This window comes from Rissa tridactyla, chromosome 4, assembly GCF_028500815.1.
Source record: "Rissa tridactyla isolate bRisTri1 chromosome 4, bRisTri1.patW.cur.20221130, whole genome shotgun sequence".
NCBI classification, from domain to species: domain Eukaryota; kingdom Metazoa; phylum Chordata; class Aves; order Charadriiformes; family Laridae; genus Rissa; species Rissa tridactyla.
The window spans coordinates 54,723,337-54,744,230 of record NC_071469.1 but is presented as its reverse complement, the minus strand read 5'-3'; the positions used below and the strand labels follow the sequence as shown (position 1 = coordinate 54,744,230).

At 42.3% G+C, this 20,894-nt stretch overlaps 1 protein-coding gene across 4 annotated transcripts in view; it reads left to right on the top strand.

Moving 5' to 3' along the window:
* Positions 1-20,894, top strand: part of ITPK1 (inositol-tetrakisphosphate 1-kinase) — a 174,918-nt gene that overhangs the window by 45,018 nt on the left and 109,006 nt on the right. For all 4 annotated transcript variants that reach the window (XM_054199348.1, XM_054199347.1, XM_054199346.1 and 1 more), the window contains one exon: positions 7,003-7,027. In XM_054199348.1, coding sequence (XP_054055323.1) covers positions 7,003-7,027 — 25 coding nt within the window. The remainder of the gene's footprint in view (positions 1-7,002; positions 7,028-20,894) is intronic.

Genomic DNA, 20,894 nt, shown 5'->3' with positions numbered 1-20,894 from the left:
GGAGCTGGATCTGATAATATCTGGTGGTGTAAGCCTATGGCTGAAGACTGAACCCTGCCCAATTGCTTATAATTGTCATCAGGTACTAAATATGTCTCTGAATGTCTGGTAGGACGAATAACTCATTGCCTTTAATAATTTTTCTGTGCAGCTGTTAATCATTCCTTCTCCCCACTGATGGCTCTTCAGTTCTTTTCTCAAATGACTGTGGTTAAAGGTTTTGTGTCCTTGCTGGGAAAGCAGCGAGTATGGGCTCTCAGAACCTGGGGTCACTAGTTCCAAGAAAAGAGTCTGGCAGAGCTCAGCAGCACTGATCCGTCTTAAATGCCTAGCTTAAAAAGAAAACACATCATTCTGAGTTTGTATATACTGACTTTATGGCTTTTATAACTTGGGATATACAGATTTTATTTCTGCAATACCTGCGTTTTAATGCTGAACTTAGTAGCCCTGCAATGTTTCATTAAGCTATTACTGAAACTTTGTCTTAATATTTAGTGACTAAAGGCAGTTTATTTCGTCTAGTCACTGCTTACAGTGTCTGGTTTCTTTCTTTCATGGCTCTTTCCTCCCTGCTACTTGAACCTCTGAAGTCGTGATGTTGGATGCTTCGTTTTCTCTTTGCTCTTGCAGGATAAGGGGTTAGTGGGTTTCTGGCTGGATCTTCGCTGTGAGATGCTGGTGAATATGTGTGTGTGTGTTGTGGTGGGAATTTGTGGCACGTGGAAGCATTGCGGTGTCGCAGGTGAATACCAGAGTGATGCTGCTGCTGTCTACCAAGATCCTCTCTTATCTTCTCACCCTTTCAGGGTGCTTTGCTTTGATACAGTGCTCTTAAGAAGCACTTTTATAGCTGTAAATGGAATAACATAATGCTTTGAAGATGTGGTTCAGATCAGATGGTTCTACCAAATGTCATGTGTGAATGGGGTGGTGGTGTGAAAATCACTTACGGTATTGTAGTGTCTGATGTATGAGGGCTCCTATTGCTTGGACGATTCTCTGTTTATAAAACAAGGAAGAAATGCACAAATGTGGCTACCCTCTGTGATTTTTTTTTTTTCCTACCTAAAAGGTCCTCTGTGACAGCCCAAAGTCTTGTCACTTTATTTCCTTTCTCCCTTGGATCTATGACGCTTTACAGAGTGAGAAGATTGAGGACTTCCTCCCCCAAATGCCAACTTTTGATCCATTTCAGTCATAAATCTTTCCAAAATACTGATTACTGAAGGGGAAAAGCTTGCTGAAACATAAGAATAGTTGGATATAAGTTGGTACAATTAGCTCTGTTTAATTGCCTGCTTGGTAGTCTGTGTGCAAAGAAACAAACCACAAAAAATCCCCACATTACAGCTGAGTCTGGCCATGTTTCAGATGCTCTCACTTAAGTTCCATGTGCCCTGATGGCTGTGGCTGCAAGCTGGGGCCCCAGGCAGCGAGCACCCCTGTGCTGAGGTTGCCACCTGGTTGCTTCCCTGATAGACAATAAGGTGGAGTCCATCAGTGATGAAAAGTAATAAAAGCAAGGACCCTCACAAATATTTAGTAACAGAAACGCAGGGTATTCTGATGATGGAAAAACTAAAGCAAATGAGCTGAGCTTGCCTTTGTGCCAGGAGGAGAAACGGGCTGTCTGCAGGGTTGCAGATGGCCGGTATTGGCTGGTTTTCATGCTTTGCTTTGGTATTGCTTGCCCGGTGCCTTCCTCTGTGGCTGATAATTTCACTGTGGTGGGAAGTCTTTGTGGCTGCAGGTTTTTGCTCTGATGCATTTAATATTTATAGAACTCCCTTTGATGCCAGTGTGTTGTTTTTTTAGGAAAATGATTTTTTTTTTAATATCAAAGTAATACATTATTATTATTTGCCACTTTTTACATGGAAAATTTTGGAGGTGAAACATTCTCCTATCTGAGAAAATGAACTTCACTGCATGCACAAATAACTTCTTAGGCTATTAAAACAGAAATTGTAAATCCTGTTTGGCATTTTTCAATCTGTCACTCAGACCAGACAGCAAAAATATGTTACTTAATTTAACTGTGACTATGATATGTGACCTGATAGTCATTTTCTCTTTTAACTGTCATTTCACTATAATGTTCAGGTCCTAGATGGGGAATTAGTAAAAAATGTTTACTTTGGATGTTAAAAAAAAAAAAGCAACAACAACCCCAACCCCAAAAGCCAACTGTTCTACATAGTTTGAGGCTGTGGTAAAACATGAATTCCAAAACACCAATTCATGTGCTTTTAGTAACTTGATATTGAATTCTTCTCTAAATCCACACATCATTCTAACTTAAACATGAAGTCAACTTGCATGGTAATTATTTTAATTGCTATTGCATATGGTAAGGCTTGCATTATCCATTAGAGTTGTTCACTGCTTTCAGGTATAGAACTAGTAAGTCATAACAAGTTTCTAGGTTTGATTTGGTATTGCAGGCTTATGCAGCCATTTCTTAAATGTTTATGGTTTTCCTTTAAATGTTACAGTGTGTGATTTAGAGAGCTGTGTGCTGAAGGAAGGGAACACACGAAGCACCAGTGAGTAATCTGTGTTGCATCTGAGTAGGTTTCCATAGCTTTAGGCATATGATGCCAGTTGAAGACATTGAAGCCTTGCTGTAAGTTAGATGTTTAGTTTTATCACCTTCAAAGACTTTTTCCCTTTTTTTTTTCCTCCCAGAGGTTTACTAACATTTGCTAATAATCGGGTTTTGGTTTTGTTTTGTGGTTTTTTTTTGTTTGTGGGTTGTTTTTTGTTGTTGTTGTTACTGATGATTGGAGTACAAGATTGCTGTCCAGATGATCTTTGTAATGAAATGTATTTTAAAAATAGTAATGTCTGGCAATACAGTTTAGAACTGACCGTTTTTCAAACATCTGTTCAATGGAAGTGGGCAGACGTAGTGTCTCTTTGACCTGGTTGTGTTGCCTCTTTGGAGGGAGAAGGGGAATACAGCTAATAATGATATTTCTTTTCCTCAGAAAAAAAGACTTGCTCTTGGTTTTGTGTAGTCTATTGCCAATATCAAGAGGCAGCCAGGCCAGCTGGGAATGGTAGCTCTTCCTCTGGTAGGCTGTGGCTCAATTTCACATTACGTGGGAAGAAAGAAGGATCATGGACAATACCGTGAGGGACACGAGTAGTGGTCAGTACTCCAAGTGAAATAGCTCCCTGCAGGAGGCAGCACCTTTGACATAGGCATTGGTACCTGTGGAAGCATTCTGCCTAGCCTGGACCGGTTCTAATCTCCCTCACTTAATTTTTCTTAACTGTCTGGCTTGTCTGCAGAAATTGCAGTTCCCTGCTCATGTCCTGTACCCATGCAAGCATCTGTGGTTGGCATTGGGAGAGGAGTTTGTAGCTTCTCGTGTATGTTAAGTGCATCTGCGGTGCACGTCTCAGCATAGCTAACAGAAAGCCTGTCCTCTGCTAACAAAACAGCCCAAAAGAACGTACACCAAGACTGTAAGATGTATTTTTCTTACTAGCTCTTTAAGCAGCATAAGAAGAAGTGGTGGCAGAACCATGGCTTCGTCAAACTCCCAGAGCAGTTAATTCAGCAGCCATCTCACCTCCATTGAGTGTCCTGCACAGACAGCCCCTTGTTGGGGAATCGCTTGTGGCCCACAGCTTGCTTTGTTCTCTCTGTTTGCTTATTTTTTGAAGGCCCTAGAGTTTCTTGTGTGTAGGATAAGCTTTCTTTCTGTGCCTGTCCCTCAGCCCTTTCACGTGTGACATGAGGCAGTTAGTGTGGTTAGATGGTGTTGCTTGCTTGGTTGCGTAAGGGATATCTTGCAGCTCTGACCTGCCCAGCTGAAAAGCCTGGAGTCACTGGTTTAGGAAATCTTCGAGGTGGAGAATCGACTAATGGCAGAACTGAGATCCATGGTTGCTTGACATCCTGGTTGTTTGCGTACTTTTTGTTTTTAAAATAACTTATTTTCAAAAAAAGGTATTTTGGTAGAGGATTTTTCCCAAATTAACAAATCCTCAAAATATGCATGCTTCTATGGTTTCTGGTCCCTTGGGCTTAAGTATAAAAAGTTCTCATGTTTCAGGTAACCAAAAGGGATGACCCAACCCCCCCCCCCTTCTGCAAAAGGGGAAGACCCAGTGCTACAAGCCAACCTTGGTAATTGTTTCCTCCTTCCCGTGCCTTTTTAAGCAGGCACCCCTTCTCTCCCTGCTTGTGTGCTGGTCTGGCTTCTTCCCTTCTGCTGGAGCAATACAGTCAGTTTCAGTAAATCCCAGTACATTTACAAAGTCCATTTTGGGGGGGATTATAGAAAACTTTTTGGACTGACTCTTTCTCAAGTAGGTTTGGCAACTAGCTTGCAAGTATTTTTCTTCTTTAAAGTAGAACAAAGCTTATTCCGTGTGTGTGCAGGCATGGCAAGAAATGCAGCGTTTGCTATCAGCCTCCATTCTTCCAGGGGCTCTGGAGCAGTCCTGTCTAAAGCCTGGTGTATTTCAATGGCAGTTTTGAGTTCTGTTTACTTCAGGGCAGACAGAGCAAAAATGTGGCTAGTTTGGTTATTTTAAGTTTTAGCTTACAATACTTGGAATGCTTCTGAGTAGGCTGCTGCCCTAAGTAATGAAAAAGCATTCCCCACCTAATATTTCTTATTTTTCTTGCTTAGCTGTGTGAAAATCAGGGTTTCAACAATTTGGCTATTAACTCTTTCTCTATGAGATTCATATTCTCTTCTCAAAACACAATTGGAACGCATCTGGCCAGCCTCAGGTGATGGTCTGAAGCAAAGCTTCCCACACCGTAATGGCAGCATATTAATCACCCACCACTTACAGGCTACTGTTATCTGCAAGAGGGCTTTGAAATTCTCTGTGAGAGGTGCTTGGTTTCATTTTCTTTTGAATTTCCTTGCTGACAGCTACAAGCTCTCTGTTGTGGCTGTGCAGTGCATGCTGCTTCTAGGCCAGAGAAACTCCAGACTGGTAAAGTGGAAGAAGGGAGCAATTTGTGTCGTAGATGCTGATTGATCGTCTGTCCCTTTGGGCATCTTTGTAATGGCCTCCCAAAAGAAAGACTCACTGTATCGAGTGGAAAACTGGAGGAGCCATTGTGTATTCAGCAGCGTGCAGCAGTTGCGACTACAGACAACACAGACGTTCTTATATAGAAAAGCATTGAGGGCAGAGTTAGGCAGTCCTGCTCCATGACCTCCCCAAAAAGGGTATTTGGTTTTCACACATGGGGTTAGTGGGAACGAGGAGGGAGAGATTCCTGTCTTCTGCTTATTGAGGCTTTTGATTTTTAAGTTAAATTTCCCATGCCTTCAAAGTGAGGAGGAGGTTCTAACATATTTAAGTAGCCTGCATACACTGGGAGGGTGGCACGGAGCAGGGATGGCTGGGCTTTGTGCCCGGGGTTCAGTTCTGCTCTCAAGACTAGAGCAGAAATGGTTTGTTTTGCTTGATAACTTGTCAAATGCAGTGATTGAGCGTTGTCTGGATCCATGTACCTGAATCGCAATTCTCATACAGCAGAGTAGATAACCAACTCTACACAGCTGCCTAAATCAGCTCTACCAGTTGCAGTTCTCAATGTTTTGGTGTCTAATTAGTAGGCCTCTCCAGTCTCTTATCCCTGGCATGTTGGGATCACTAGAACTAGTCCCTGTGTGGCCAAAGCAGTGTTCAGAGGTTTGGGCCTTTCTGGCAAACCCCAAGTATTTGAACTCTGCTCCTGTGGGAGCCAGACTTGAGTGACTACAAGATCCAAGGGTGTGTCTAAACCATGGGGCGTTGCACTCTCTGGTGTCCCCACATCCAGAGTGCCTCCCATCTAGAACGGGGTATGACAGTACACTGTGTCTGTCTCCTCACACATACCTGGCTGTGTGTCCCTTTCTGCCCAAAGGAAACCACAGCATCGGTGGTAGATGGATGCACAGAGTCCCATCCAGCCTTGATGGGATGTAGCTTGATGCCTGCTTGGGCTGGGACAGTGGAGCATACTCACGTTATGGGGTTGAATTTGTACATGTTTGCTTGTATAATTTATTAGCATAATTTATTAGCTTTTCTTCGGGCACAGCTACATGGTGTAGGGGTTGTTGCCTCTGCTGAGGCCAGCACAGTTGGGTCCATCTGACACAGTGCAAAACCACCAGTTGGAGTTTTAAATAATTGTGATTTTGAGCCACTGCTTCCAGAACAGATTGTCCGTCTTGAGCAGTGGATCTATGGGGATGTATCTGCAATGGAGTTGGAGCAGGATGACACATCTGGGCAGGGTGCTCCAGCTGCAGGGCAGTCTCTTTGTTCCGAACCTGGCCTGTGCCTGTACCCCTCCTTTGTCCCCTCCCTGCTCTGTTTGCAGGGCTATTCCATGGAGCCAGTGTGGGTATCTTTGTGCTTGGGATGAAAACAAGCCATGGGACAGCTTAAAAGTTTCTTGGCAAGGGTTTCAAGCAGAGAACAACTGATGCAAGTCACTGTGTGTGTGTGTGTGTGTAGCTCTGTGAAGCGTGCTGTGTACTAAGGTGATGGGGTAGAGCAAGGCTGTAAATAAGTGGATAAATGGTTGCAAGGTGCTGTGTTCATTCTCCCTGACATTTATACATGTATCTTTGGATCAAAATCAAAGATCTGTCAAGCATGTGGAATAGGCTGTGGTGCCATTTGCACGCTCTGAGGGCAAATGAGAAATGAAGAGCAAAGTAGAACTGACTAAAATGGAGATGCTCCCTCCCTAGCATCACCCACTTCCTACCTCTGCTCACCTGGCAGCTGCTAATACGCATCTTGGGTCACTGCTGAGGCCATGATTTAGGAGCTGCGGAAGTGCTTCCTAGGCAGGGAATGGAATTGAACAAGTGCTTTCCTGAATTTGAATCAGGTTCATCAGTGCAGATTTTTATTGTTTGTGTTCTAGTACGAAGCAACCCTTTTCAATTAGTATCTGTTTTTACATTTTGCCCACATTTCCAACATTAACTATTCCTTTTTTTTTCTTTTCTTTTCCAGGAAAAGAGGAGTAGAGGTAGTACAGGTGAGTAAAAACTGTATTTTTTTTCCCCCTTTTATTTTCTTATGAGGAAGATTTACTGATTTTAAATGCTGTCACTTAGATGTCAACATGACCTGGGCTTAATTATTTTTCTTTCTTTTCCATTCAATTCTCTGCTGTGTATACTGTTCTTGGAAAAAGAGGATCCCCCTTTTGTGAAGCATGAGTTGAGCACATCTAGTCTTAACTCAGCAGGTGCCCTGGTGAAAGTGGGAATGCAGTTAGTCTTTTCTTGTGTTTGATGATTAATAAGATCTGATAGTTAATTAGGCAATGTTACTCTGTTTATTATGTTCACAGTCAGGCTTAACAGAAACAGGAGCTGGCCTTTGGGAAAAAAAGTATGGCAGAAGGAATGTTCTTGTAACCCAGTGAGCAGAGAAATGATACTAAAGTGCCTTCAAGTTGTAGCCCATCTACAGATAAGTTCAGGTGTTGGCTACATTTGTTCTTTGCCAGGTCTGAATGGTCATATTTCACACAAGAATGCTACTTAAAGGATGATGGAAACTTGGGAAAGGAATTATGTTACCGTGACAGCTGTAATGTAGGGCACTATAGCACTAAAAGATCAAAGGGTAAGCATGCTCTCTCCTTCTGGCTTATTTTGTGTACTTAGAAGAGCTATGTGTTTTAAAGAATCCACTATCAGAAAAGGCTTAAAAAAATTCTCATTGCTAGTTAAACTGGAGAATACGTCTTTCAGGTATGTGTGGTTCTCTGAGAACTGCACAGTATTACAAGGAAAACAGGCATATACTTCACTAGTTGCATTTAACCTTTCACCATTGTGGCATCTTCTTCCTTACTTCTACCTCCTATTGCTCAAAGCTAAGGACCAGCTTCTTTATCAGTTGTGATAGTAACATCTCCAGACTGATAAATACAAACCAGCATTTGTGAAGCACAGCTTCACAGGCAGCACAGGGAGAAAGCTAGCCTATAGCTAGCCTATAGCTAGCCTATATGACATGTGTCACTGTCTAGGGGACACTTATTGTAGTAAAACCCCAGTGTATTAAATCCAATGTCTGCATTTGTTATATGTGCCTTGTGTGTTCACTGTACATTGAAGAAGCAAGGTGCTCATATGAGATGAATTCAGTGATGCACAGATGAGCTGAACAGATGGCAAATTACATTTTACCTTGTGGATTAAAGTTGCTGTCCTTCCATGGCTTGCCTTTTCGTCTTCTGATGTTTGTGTAGCTTAATGGCTAGTCATCAGATAGACACAGAATGATTGGAAAGGATTTCTTTATTAGAAGAGCATTTTGGGAAACATTTGGACAGAACTATGCAGGACTTTGTGTAAAAGTACTTCATGGTCTCAAACTTCACAGCATAGTTGAGATGTCAGACTAACCTATACTGGGAATTTGTGCCCCAAAGGCATACCTTGAACACCGATGCCACCTGCTCTGCTCCAGCGGGATGGATGGTTGTGTGTGATCACCACTCGCCCATCACTTGTGTGTTGCTTCATATCTCCTGATACATGTACTTGTAGCCAGTAGGGGATGTATCAGACACGGGCTCTTTCTCCATGCAGCATTACTAGAAAGCTTTGCTTGAGTCACCTCGCATGATATGTCCCACTAGCCCTGCTTCTAGATGGAGGATGTCTTGGTGTTGCTCTGCTGGACAAAGTTTATTAGGCAGGGGAAATATTGTTTTCCTGTGTTAAGCAGCAGGGTTTTTTGATTTGTTTCCCATTCTGCTCCTTTAAGGAACCTATCTGTTCAAGAGAAACCAGCTCTTAATCCTGACAATAGATAAGTAACTCAGAACATAAAACCACACAGGCTGTTTATCTATTTTCTTCTTTGCATAAATTCAAAATTTACGAACATAGACATGCTTTCCAGTAATAAGTAGTGAGTCAGAAGGTAAGGTTCGGTTACTGGCTTCCAGATAGTAAAGCACAATGGACTGGTATGTGCTGACTTTGGTGAACAGACATCAGATTATTCTTTTCCAAAGATGTTTCACAGGAGCAGGAAAGAATTTCCTGCTACTAAGGTGAAGTCTTCAAATAAGCACCTGTGTGACTTCTGTTTCCTTCTGCAGTGAGGGATTAGGATGGTACTCTAGTCTTTACCTAGACCAATGAAATCCTCTTATTTCACTTCCTTAAGGCTGATTGTGCTGTACAGATTACCAGCGAGCTGCTGCTAGACAGCAATTAACATTCTGTGACTTGTATTCAAGTTCTGTGTTTTGTCTTGTCTCAGACTTCCAGTTACAGCAGAAAGAGCAGTTCCAGCTTTTTGTTTTTATTGAGTGGGGAAACATGCACATCCTCCAAAGAGAAATAATGGAAGAATAGGACTGGCAGTGGGATGCTAAGCAGGCATGCTCCTTTATCCAGTGGTAGATGTTGTTCAAGCATCACACAGAAAACAAAGAAAGAAACTCTCAACTTGTGCGGCGATAAGTAATTGGGTTTTTTTAGAAATACTGATTAAATTTTAACGAGACTTCACTGTGAACACAATGCACAAGAGCTGAAATGTGTGACCTCATATAGTACAACTGAGTAACATCCATCAAGCTATCTGGCTTGAAAGATAGTACAGTAGATGAATTAAATAAAAAGCTTTCAAAGTTATGAACTTTCCAAAGACAGTATGAGCCTGAGCCTGCACACAAACATTTGGGAGCATGAACGGGTTAGCTCATTTCTATTTTTCCAGTAGGCAGTGGCAGAACTCTGAGTACCAGCATCTTTAAGATCTGGCAGTCTTTTAGATCCAGATTTGCTTTCTGCAGCTAAAATCCAAGTCAGTGGGGCAGCTACAGACCTGTGTTATATTGCAAGAAAAAAAACACAAATGTCTTCCTGACTTTTAAATATGGGCTCTTAACAGAATACTGGGCTATGTCTCTTACCTTGTGATAGGTCATTTGCTTAATATTTTTAAGTAGACATCCCCCCAGTCTCAGGGTGCTTTTGGAATTTGGGTGCTTACTTGTTTGTACCCTGTGAGGTGAGGAAGCGCTCTTGTTCCAGTTTTGCAGGTGGGAAGACTGAAGGATGCGGCCGAGCTCCTAGGGGGAAGCTGTTGCTGTACCAGCCCTAGCGCTGTTGGGAGCTGTGCTGGCAGGAGGAGTTCCAGCTGTGGCAGGAGGAGTTCCAGCTGTGGCTGTCTCAGCAGAGGTGCGGGGCGCCCAGTGTCAGGGCTTCCCCATGCTGTTCTGTGGGGCACGATGGGAAGGGAAGAGCAGGTGAAGGTGGTGAGCAGACCTGGTGTTGCTGGCTTTCTTCCAGTGAAAGACTGCACCGATTCAGCTGCATTTAATCTTAAGGCTGTTCCTGTGGCTGTTACATACCTCCCCTTACAGGGAGGGAAAGAGAAGGCCAGAGTGGGCTTTCTCGTTGTCTGAGTTGCTCCCTGTCATCCCCTCCTTTTTTACTTCCCTTGCCAACTCTTCCAGCCTCTTGCAGCTGCCTGCTCAGCTGGAGTGGCTTCAGCTGGTGGCCTGAGGATGCTCTGAACAGGTGACAAATGTGACCGAAGCCCATCTGCCGTGGCCTGCTGGCAAGGCTGAGGCCGAGCAGTACTTGCACTGGCATTGGGGTGACTTGCCAGTAAATGCTTACATTGAAGCAGTTCTTAATGATTTCTTTCATCACTATTTCAAGGGACAGACTGCCTCTGAAGTTATGCAGTCGTTGTCTGATGAGACATTTACAATAAAAAATAATCTATTTTTTAATAATGGAGTCTAGCAAAGAAGGACTTTGGGTGTTTTCTAAAAGGTAAAGCTGTTTCTGATCTTTTTTAGTAAAAGCTTGGTTTTGTTTGGTTTACCCCCTCCATTCCCAAAATTAGCATAGGGCCGAATTTAAAATCACAAGTTGTTCGTTCTTCTTTAGCCAGTGAAGTATCCAGTTTCTTATGATTTCGTATGCTGGCGAGGGGAAGAGAGAACATCTCCATCTACCTTGTTTTTCAGGAAAAATCTGTTTGGCTTAGTTTGAAGAATGCAAGATTGAAAACATGTGCAGTGAAGTGGAAATCATCACAAGTACCTCTGATGGGGACATGCATTTATTTTTGTTTCACAAGCTATGCAAATCCAGAATAATTAGCTGCAGCCCTTTGGCTTCTGACAAATTGCCAATTCGGTCTTTGTGTGACAAAGTTTGGAGCTTTTCGTATTTCTTGCAACTTCAAAGCTGTTTCAAGCACTTCCATGCCCAAGCTTTCCTAGAGCTCTTGCTCACATTTTTTTTTTATTTTAAAATAGCAAAGATTTCCTATTTTCGGTGGGTATTTTTGGTTCAAATGAACACTAATGCTCTCTTTTATCTTAGAAAGATGTTCTAGTCAGTTGGCTATAAAAGTGGGATTAGTCATTGTATTTCAAGCTGCACATTTTTTAATAGCAGTGGGATATGGAGGACAACATGTTTTTCAATGTGGAACAGCTGATTGTAGTAGTTACAATGGTCTCGGCTGCTGGTTTGTTTTTCCTTTTTCCCCCCAAACTCTCTGGGAATTGAGATATTTGAAATCTTTTACTTTGGAGAAGAAAACTGTCCTTTGAGCTGTGGGTTTACTGAAGCCTGCAAAGGAGAATTGAGGGTCCCCTCCCCCCGCTTTTTAATTCTTCAATCAAAGTGAAATACCAATGACAACAGTTTCCACTAATTGTTGCCAGGGAACTGTTGTTTTCTTGAAATGTGGAGAGGTTTATTTTCACATGAAGCATTAATGGAATAAGCTTGGAACGGCAGCGTTCTAACCGAGAAAAGGAGCTTATAAAATATATAGCTGATAGCATATACAGAAAGATGTGACTGGAAAGCTTCCAAAGCAAGCAGGGTTGTTGAGATGTTGGGGAGTTGGCTCTCTACTACAGGGAGAAGAAAGTTTATTTTCACATGCATGCCAGCCCCTCAGTAAAGTGCGTGTTCTCCTGAGAATGGCAGCCTGCTTTGCCTTCAGTGCATTTTTGGAAATGATGCTACAGAAGCCCTCCAGCCCTCCTCAGTCTGGATTGTGTCAAGTGCTTTGTGCATGCTTGAAAGTGGGGGTTCGCTGGTTAAAACCTTGAGAAGATCCTGATAATTCTTAGCTTTGGTGCTACCCAGAGTGTGCTAAGCACACAAAGTGGGGTCTTCTAACAAAACTGTAATAATCTCAGCTTCAACCCCAGAAATAGCAGGACTGTGGAAAAACAAATCCCAGGCAGAATCCTCTCTCTGGTTCTTCTCAGAAGTGGAGATCCCTCTCTGTGAGAGCTTCTTGATAGCTAAGAAGCAGCATTGCCCAGCAGGAATGAAGCCCAGGCTCCAGTGCAGGGAGAGATGTTTTTGGCACACTGCTACGTATTGCATCAGCAGACTGGGCAGTTAGGTACAGTGTGGCCCTTTCTGGTCCAGTGGGGAAGAAGAATAATTGCACATCTGTTGGGGAGGGAAGGAAGAGAAAACTACAGAACGCTTTCACCATGTGGATTAAGCAGATTAAATAAATAAGCACTTATTTTTAAAAATTAGACAGAATAAGCCAAACAAATCAAAATGCTTTTAGATCCGATTTATTTTCATCTTGGTGAGTGAATGAGAGAACCATGAAAAAAAATTTGTGGCTCAGAGAGAGTCTCTTACTGACTGGTTTGACTGCTTTCTTTTGACTGCGAATCCCAGTGGCCTAGGAGAGGTGTGGGCTCCTCAGCCACTTGCAGAAGTCACCTGGGTGAGTGAAAACATTACTAAAGATTTAGAAATCTGTAAGTAATGTGGAATGAATGGCTGTCAGGTTTAAGCTTGTACGGCTTTGGGCCATGCAGCGAGCTCTGCCTAGCCCCTTTGTCTTCTCCTGACTCTTGGTATGTAGTGATGAGGCAGTGATTTCTAATAGGGCTAAAGGCTGGGAGTTGGGATGTCCTGGGTGGAAATCTAGTCCCCATGGGACCTCTGCGAAAGACTTCGGTTACTATAATGGGACTGAGATTGCAGTGGAGAGTTGCTGCACTTACTGCAGGCAATTTGGGCAACTCTCTTTCAAATTCTACCTCTGTTTCCTAATGAAGGTAATATTCCTTCTCGTGGAATGCCATTTAAGTTGCTTAGAGATATCTGAATCGTGGAGATGTAGAGTAGGATGAGTGTGTAAAGGAAAATGGGACTATTAATGGGGACAGGTAATTTCTGAAGATTATTGTGTATAATATTCTCTCAACCATCAGCATGTGTCTTCCCAGATACTTCTGCATACTGCAAAGCTTTATAAATCCCTCCTCAAGAAATAGTATGGATAAATGAGACCCTGACAGAAATGCTGGGGAGTAAAACTCTGTATTTGCCTTCTTTTGACTAGGAATATTTTGCAGCATGCAGTTCCACTCTTTGCACAAAATAACAATTAGACATTGCTTTTATTAATCATGATTACTCCAGTGGTACCTATGGGTCAACAAAGACCAGGCTTTAATTTTGGGTTCCATTAAACAATAGGATTATTTGTCTCACTGGATGCAGGTGTTGTGATATGGTATCAAAGCAGGGCAAATGCTGTGTGTTTGGAGACATATAACTCAGGAAATGCCTTATTTTAAAACCAACCTGTCTCGTTTGTGGTTTGCTGAAACTGCAAAGTCTGTGTTGAAGTACAAATATGCACGTAGCTCTTTTGACCTTTTCTTCTGAAATTTTTTCTTGGAGTAGGAAGGTTGAGGAGTTAATTTAATACAGTGTGGAGGGTGTCTGTACGTCTCACCATAGCATTGAGGTGTCCTCTCCCAGCTGAACGCCCCATCCTTTGTTTTGGGTGTGAAATCAGGCAATTCTCCTGCTCAAGCAGAGCTGCAAGCTTATTTCTGTGACAGCACTTGTAGCTTTGTCTTTGGACCTGGGGTTTTGTTCCACAGGGACAACGAAGTTCCTTTGGGTGCGATGACTCTGGTATCCACCATAGCTCAGACTTGCTTGCTTCGAACCAAAGCTTTATAGAGAGAATGTCATCAGAACAGTAAAGAAGACTATTTGTATGCCTGCCTTCCTCAGTGAGGGTGCTGGTAGGTCTGAACTCCCAGAGGACTCTGCAGAAGATCGGTGCTTTGGGGAAGTGTTTTTAGTGTATGTTGTTGACTCTTCCTTTCTCCAGCTTCTGCAAAAGTTACTTACTCCTTTGATCTTAGCTGTGACCTGAGATAATTGTGTCTGGAGATCATTGCCTGCTTGTTTGCTCTTCTGGCACTTCACAATTAAATGAGATAAACCCATTCATATCACAAGATTGAATGGGGTTCCAGTAAAACCTGGTGCTTAAAGACATTAGGCCCTAAAGTTTCTTAAATTTTCCTGTATTTGGTCTTCAGCCTTAAGTTAGAGAAACTATTAACATGTGTATTTCAGCTGCCCCTATATAAAACAGGGCACATTCAGACACAGCAAAACCTGGAAATGTTTTCCTGAACCTGATTATCTTTGTGGAATTATAGCAGAAGAAAGCAGAGTGGCTTCAAGTTAATCAGAACAGCTGAACTTCCTTTCTTGAGAGCTGTGGTATGTTATTTTTTTTTTTCCTTCCCTCACATGACTTGTCAAAAAGTAGACTGCTGCTGCAACTTCCTAGATGAGATTAGTGTGGCCCTCCGCTGGCTATCCGGGGAGCAAGAGTGGGCCAACCGTGGTTATTAAAGGGATCAAAATAGTCATTGGATACGTAAGGGTATGATCTGCCCTAAGCAGTCCCTTAGGAAGTGGTGGAAATAGAGTTCCTCCTTTTAGAAAGCTCTTTTCAAGGAGAAGGTTGAGGGCAGGAGATAATTTTCCTCCTATAGACTTGGGGGGGAGCCTGGAGACAAGCCTCCTCCAGCAGGTTTGCGTGCATATATCTCTGTTGCTCAGATTTCTACTGGGCATGATACGGTTCGTATATTTAAAGGCAGGTGCTACTGTCATATTAGTAAGTCTGTATAAATCCCAAAGACAGAGGAACCACAAAAGCCACCGAGCTTTTTCTGTGCAGTGCTGTGGGGCACCTTCATTCGTGGTAGTCACAGCTGGTGCTCGGCTGCTTCCCCTCCTGCTCGCCCGTCCATAGAGCACTGTGGGTTTGCTTCTAGGAGGCTCCGTATCCAGGTGTGCTCTCTGGACTCAACTGTGCATTAAAAACAAAGGAAATCCAAGCCTGCCTTTGGTGTACAGCATCAATTTGTCACTTAAACATTCATGCCGTAGTACGTTTTATTTTAATTGTTCTCTTCTTATGTTAAGGTTATTTTCCTAAAGGAGTCAGAAGAATTATTGTTGTTTATATTAGAGATGAATAGAAACATGTCAAGAGAACTTGTCTTCTGTAGTTTTGTTTAAAGTTTGCTTGTTGACCTGTAGGATTCTAAGGCAATGCTCTCAATTAACCAGTCATAAAGGTATCAGACATTTCAGTCATGATAAAAAAACTTAAATCATAATGTGTTGCTCCTTTGTCTTTGAAAAATAGCACAACAGAGGTTATGAGTGGGAGAGCAGAAACTACACCTATATACAAACCATAGACTGCTTCTGTCATTGCTAAGCAATGGACTTGCCTTAGAGTATTCTTTGGCTGTTATTTTAGGATCCAGGGTACTTCAGTGTCTTACTTGAGTTCACTAATAATTTTTTTAACCTGAGGTTGCTGCAACAAATTACAGTTGCCTCATTTTAACTTCCCAACTGGCATGCTTCCCTGAATAAAAGGGGTTTTGTATCTAATTTAAAGTTGCTATATATGTTAACTTATATGTATATTGTGTCCTCATTTGAGTGTTTGTTATCAGGTGAGTATTCGGTAGTTACTGAAGACTTTTTTTTTTTTTTTAAAATTCCTCCTGGTACCTTGACAAAGTGCAAACAAGTTATTTACAGTGTTTTGACAGAGTCATCTGAAGACAGGATGGAAAAGATGCCATTGGGTCTGAGCTAATACTGTAAGAGATTGAAGCGTAAGGGAAACAACTGTTGCAGAGAAATTTTTGGCTGACTGCAAACGGAGAAAAGCTTTTTAGCTTTGTTTTTGTAGTAAATTGTTGATTGGAGCCAAGAGCTTCCTTTACTCAAAGGTCTAAGTGCATCTGAAAATGTTTTCTTGTACAAGAAGCTTCATTGCACAACTCTGCTGTCCTGGAACCTCAGCAGCATAGAGTTACTGTGTTAAAACTGTTCATTGACTTACTGATGGCAAAGATTAGAGGACAAGCTAACTGCAGTCTATAGAGAATTTATGTTGATTGCAGAGAGATCATTTGTACTTTAGGTTAGCTTGGAAAATGTTCTTTCCTGTGACCTAGATGAGCTTATCTTGTAATACCCTTTCCTTTATGATAACATCCTTAAGTGGCTGAAAAAAGAACAGCAGCTATAAAGGGCGAAACAGAACTTTTTCTTTATAACTTTAACTACAGAACAGTTTGAAACAGAGTCAAAGCATATTAGATGTTCATGAGCCCCCTGTGATGACTTGCATACCATTGAAGGCCTTAATGGCTGGTTATCAGTGAACTAAGTGACTAAAAAGGAGATAAAGATAGCATTTGCTCCCTTCTGGTGACAGATCCTCCCACTGTCCCTGCTCCTGTTTTTTTTTCCCCACCTCTGAGCCAAAAAGGGCAAGTTAGAGCTGCTGGTGGGTTTCTAACAGTGACATTTCTGTGTTGGCCAGAGGACCTTTTTCCTGCCAGTAAAGTGCATGCACCTTCCTCGCAGCACTTCCAGTTCCTGCTGGGTGAGGAAACTACACCCCGGTTGTGAGTCTTCCCTCATAGGTGTGTTGAATGCTCAAGTTCTCTGCTTTCTTTTGATAAACTGTGACAAGCAAGCTGTGATTGCTTGTCTTAGATGTTACTGTCCGCTGGGTCTCCTCCCAGCTTCTTCAGCCTTCGTGTATGATTAGATCGGTGCATCTCTAATTCTTTCTGTGCTTCCTAAAATCTGGATCTTCTCGACTGAGCATGTAGAAGTGGATGCGCACAAAAGCAGCGTTGGCTTTCTGAGCACTGTGTGCTGCGTGGGTGTGACAGTGCCGTGCCTGAGCTGGTACGGCCAGTCTCTGGTTTGTATGCAGCTTCTAGGGCCAGAGCACGTTCAGTCTATCCAGTATGGTCCAGGCCTTGCAGTGCCTTTTAAGGGCTGGTTGGTGTAATGTCTTTTTACTAATTTAGGTCAGTCAGCTCTTCGTACAGCAGTTTGGTGGCTTATACTTACTTCTGTCCTACTCCAATATAGCCCAAGGAAGGAGAGAGGATGGCAACACATCCTGATGGTCAGTGAGAAGTTAGTTTGCATTGTTGAAAGTTAGATAGCAAGTGAAAATGCGTTTTGTCTCTTCGACTTTTGCATTGTCAAGCTCTTTCTTAAATGACGAAGTGCTGATTAAGATTTAAATGACGTTTTCAGCAGGTCTGCATTCATCACACTCCTGCCTTTAGTTAAGCCCCTGCCCTGCCAACCAACGTACACTCTTGTGTGCAGGGAGGACCTCTCCAGACAGTAGTGGAGGAGGGAGCGCCTTACCCAGAGGTTGTCCCAGTGAAACACCAGGGAACCAGCTGGAAGCACCATGCTTGCAGCATTGCAGTCAGAGAGTGCTTTGTTCAGTTTGTAGGGGCGGAGCTCAAACCCCAAAGGTGCTTCCAGAAGGCCAGCCCCCACTGCCCTTGAGCCACCTGGGTCTTGAAAGCTGTTCTCATGCTAAGCCATGGTCATGTCCCAGGAATTCTGTCCCGAACTAGTCCCAAATCCGCCGGTGTTGTGGGGTGGAGTGCCCTGTGCTTTCTTAGCAGCCAGAAAGGGGTCTGGTGTGTGGTTTTTTTGTAACTCTCAGCTCTGTGACTCTTCTAATGTGTCCTTTTCAAATCAACAAGTCTGACTGCTTGTGCCTTTTCCTTAGTGCTGAGTATTCCCAGTTTTTGTGGACTGTTTTTTATAACTGTTATCCAAGACTCTCCCGGAGTGAGTACAGCTTAACTCTACTTACAGCATAAGTGATTTGCAAGTAATGCTATGCTGTCTTTGCTTTGTGTAAGGAATTGCAATGTAAATGCAGCATAATCATGTATGAAAAATATGCTGTCCGTGGAAATGCTGTCTTGAAGGTTGTCTTTGTTACTGCCCAGATATGTCTGCCTGGAGCCAAGTTTTGGTGCAGTAATACCATCAAGTTAATGTTTAAAAGAAGAGCTAACAGTTTACTTCATCTTCAGTAGATAGGAGTACCAAGCATAGTTGCTGACGATTAGGAATTTTAATTTCTTATAAATTTTTCTTAAGATTGATGTTCTGCAACTTTATTTATTGAATCTGTCAGGATTGTTTATGATTTTGTCTCAAGAACTTTGAGTGTTTGCAGAGGATCACTTAGCAACAGCCTATGGCACAATGAGGTTGCCCATGACATGCTCACAGTGGTACCATGAAGTATAAAACAATGAGGAAACACCCAGAAACAGCAAGTAAATAGAAATTTAAAGCAAAACAAAGCATCTCACTCACTGAAGAGTTCCATGTTTCTGTGGGGCACTGTTTGTAAAATTCTTTGCTTTTCAGTCTTCACTTAAATGTTTGTCATCCTGATCTAATGATTCTCTCTGTTTCTGTAGATGTTCATGGGATGTCTGCAAATGTTGTAATGGAGCATCTCCTGGGTATTTAAAATAGAAATAACTATTTGATTTTAAAGCAACTCACACTTTAATCTGTTAAATCTTCTTAATTAGTGCTTCACCAAGTAATAGCTAAGGAATAAAAGCTCCCTGGAGGGGTCTGGGATCTAGACCGGTACTCCAACTTTACAGCTCTGTGCTAATGCAGTAAGACTCTGCTGTTTCTAATAATCAACATTTATTTTCCTGAGAGTGATGGGTTTTTTATCTTGTTTAGGTTTGGGGGTCTTTTCGAGATCAAGAGGGATTATAAGTTCAAGTCTGAATGTCTGTATATTTCAGGCCATTTATTGTTGTATATTGATACCAATAACTTGCTTGACTTAAAAGACTTAGCTTGCACTGGAGGGGAAAGCTGAATGCAATCTGAAAACATTTTCTTCTTAAAAAATCGTCCTCAGGGTCTGAGGTATGGACAAAAATACATGCGAAATGCCCCACATCTGTGTTTGTCAGGCAACATAACTTGACAGGAACACGGCTGACATTGTGCTTATGGATCTTATTGGTTCAAGGGGCACATGGTAGGTGGGGGAGATGTTGAGTGTTGAAAGGCAATGCTTTATTTTAACTATTTTTTTCTGATTCTGGGATGTGGGCTGAAGAAATTCTACCGTTTCTTGAGCTTTTCAAGAAGAAACCAAACAGCAATATTTGCATTTAGGTCTTGAGTTACCTGAGTTTTGAGTTTGGGTATGAAACTAAGTTTTAATGGAAAAGGTGAGATTTCAGTGGAATTCATAAAATCATAGAGTGGTTTGGGTTGGAAGGGACCTTAAAGATCATCTAGTTCCAAGCCCCTGCCATGGGCAGGGACACCTCCCACTAGACCAGGTTGCTCAAAGCTCCATCCAGCCTGGTCTTGAACACCCCAAGAGATGGGACCTCCACAACTTCCCTGGGCAACCTGTTCCAGTGTCTTACCACGCTAACAGTAGAGACTTTCTTCCTAATATCTCATCTAAATCTCCCCTCTTTCAGTTTAAAACCGTTACCCCTCATCCTATTGCTACGCTCCCTTATAAAGAGTCCCTCCCCAGTTCAGTTTGCTGCTGGTATTCCTGCAGTTACTTCAAATTTGTAGTCCCCTGACCTTAGAATCTGGCATTTTCAAGGAGGAGAAAACAAAGAACGTTATTATTTGGCTTGGAAAATATCCTCTGTAAAATACACTTTCATACTAAGGAAGGTATGAAGATACAGTGCTGAGCATGAGCAGTGATGTTTTCTACTAAAATAGTGAGACTGACTTAGTGAAGGACCTCAAGTCTTTCCTTAATTGCGAACTCACCCTGCCATACAATAAACCTGTAAGTTGGAACAGCTCAACAAGAGAACAGTCTGCTGAATTCTCCACCTCAGGTTGCAAACCCAAAACTGTGTCTATAATATATTTCAACACTAAGGGGCTGAGATTTTTTGGTGTAGCATACTTCACTGACTTGAAGGTTGTCATTCTGCACGCCTACTTCATTCGTGACACTATAGATGTTGAAAGTCATACTTCACTGTGTTGTCAAGGTCGTGGGTTTATCTGACATGAACCAGCTACAAGGAGGTAGGGCAAGGTTATGCCCTTACACATGTAGTCTGCTTTGGGCAGGGTTATCACACAGTTTGTTTAAGCTGACGGGGTAGGTCAAACCAAACCTGTCTTGGTTGTCTTGTTCTGTGTGTGGCATAAAGGGATTATCTAAGGTTGTGCTGTCCTTTCTGCAGATGCTTACAGCAGTCGGGGATTTGAAGAACTTACATTTGATGGGAACAGGAAACCATTAGTTGTGGCTAGAGCGCACAGCTAAGTGCCCTCATTGCACTGGTTTGCATTTAAAAACACACACAGTGTTTCCTGTCGTTTCAGTCCAGTTTTGGGAACTATATAGCAGACTTTTCTCTCCTGTCTGATTTCTGTGCAAAACGGTGAACGCCCATCTACTTTAATATCCACTGCCTCATGTGTTTGTCATTTCACCTGTTTCAAAAGCTGTGCGTTTGACCAAGAATAAATGTGTAAAAGAATAAACTCTGTACAAGCTATTCTAAAACTAAAGGCCATTAAATAGTATTTGTGTGTGTGTTTTATTAAGGCTAACACTAAAAACATCAGATGACGCTTTTCTGTGTGTTGTAGTTTTGGGATAAGATGCTCAGTAGTGGAGCCACGGCATGTCTACCAAAAAGTTCAAGTCAC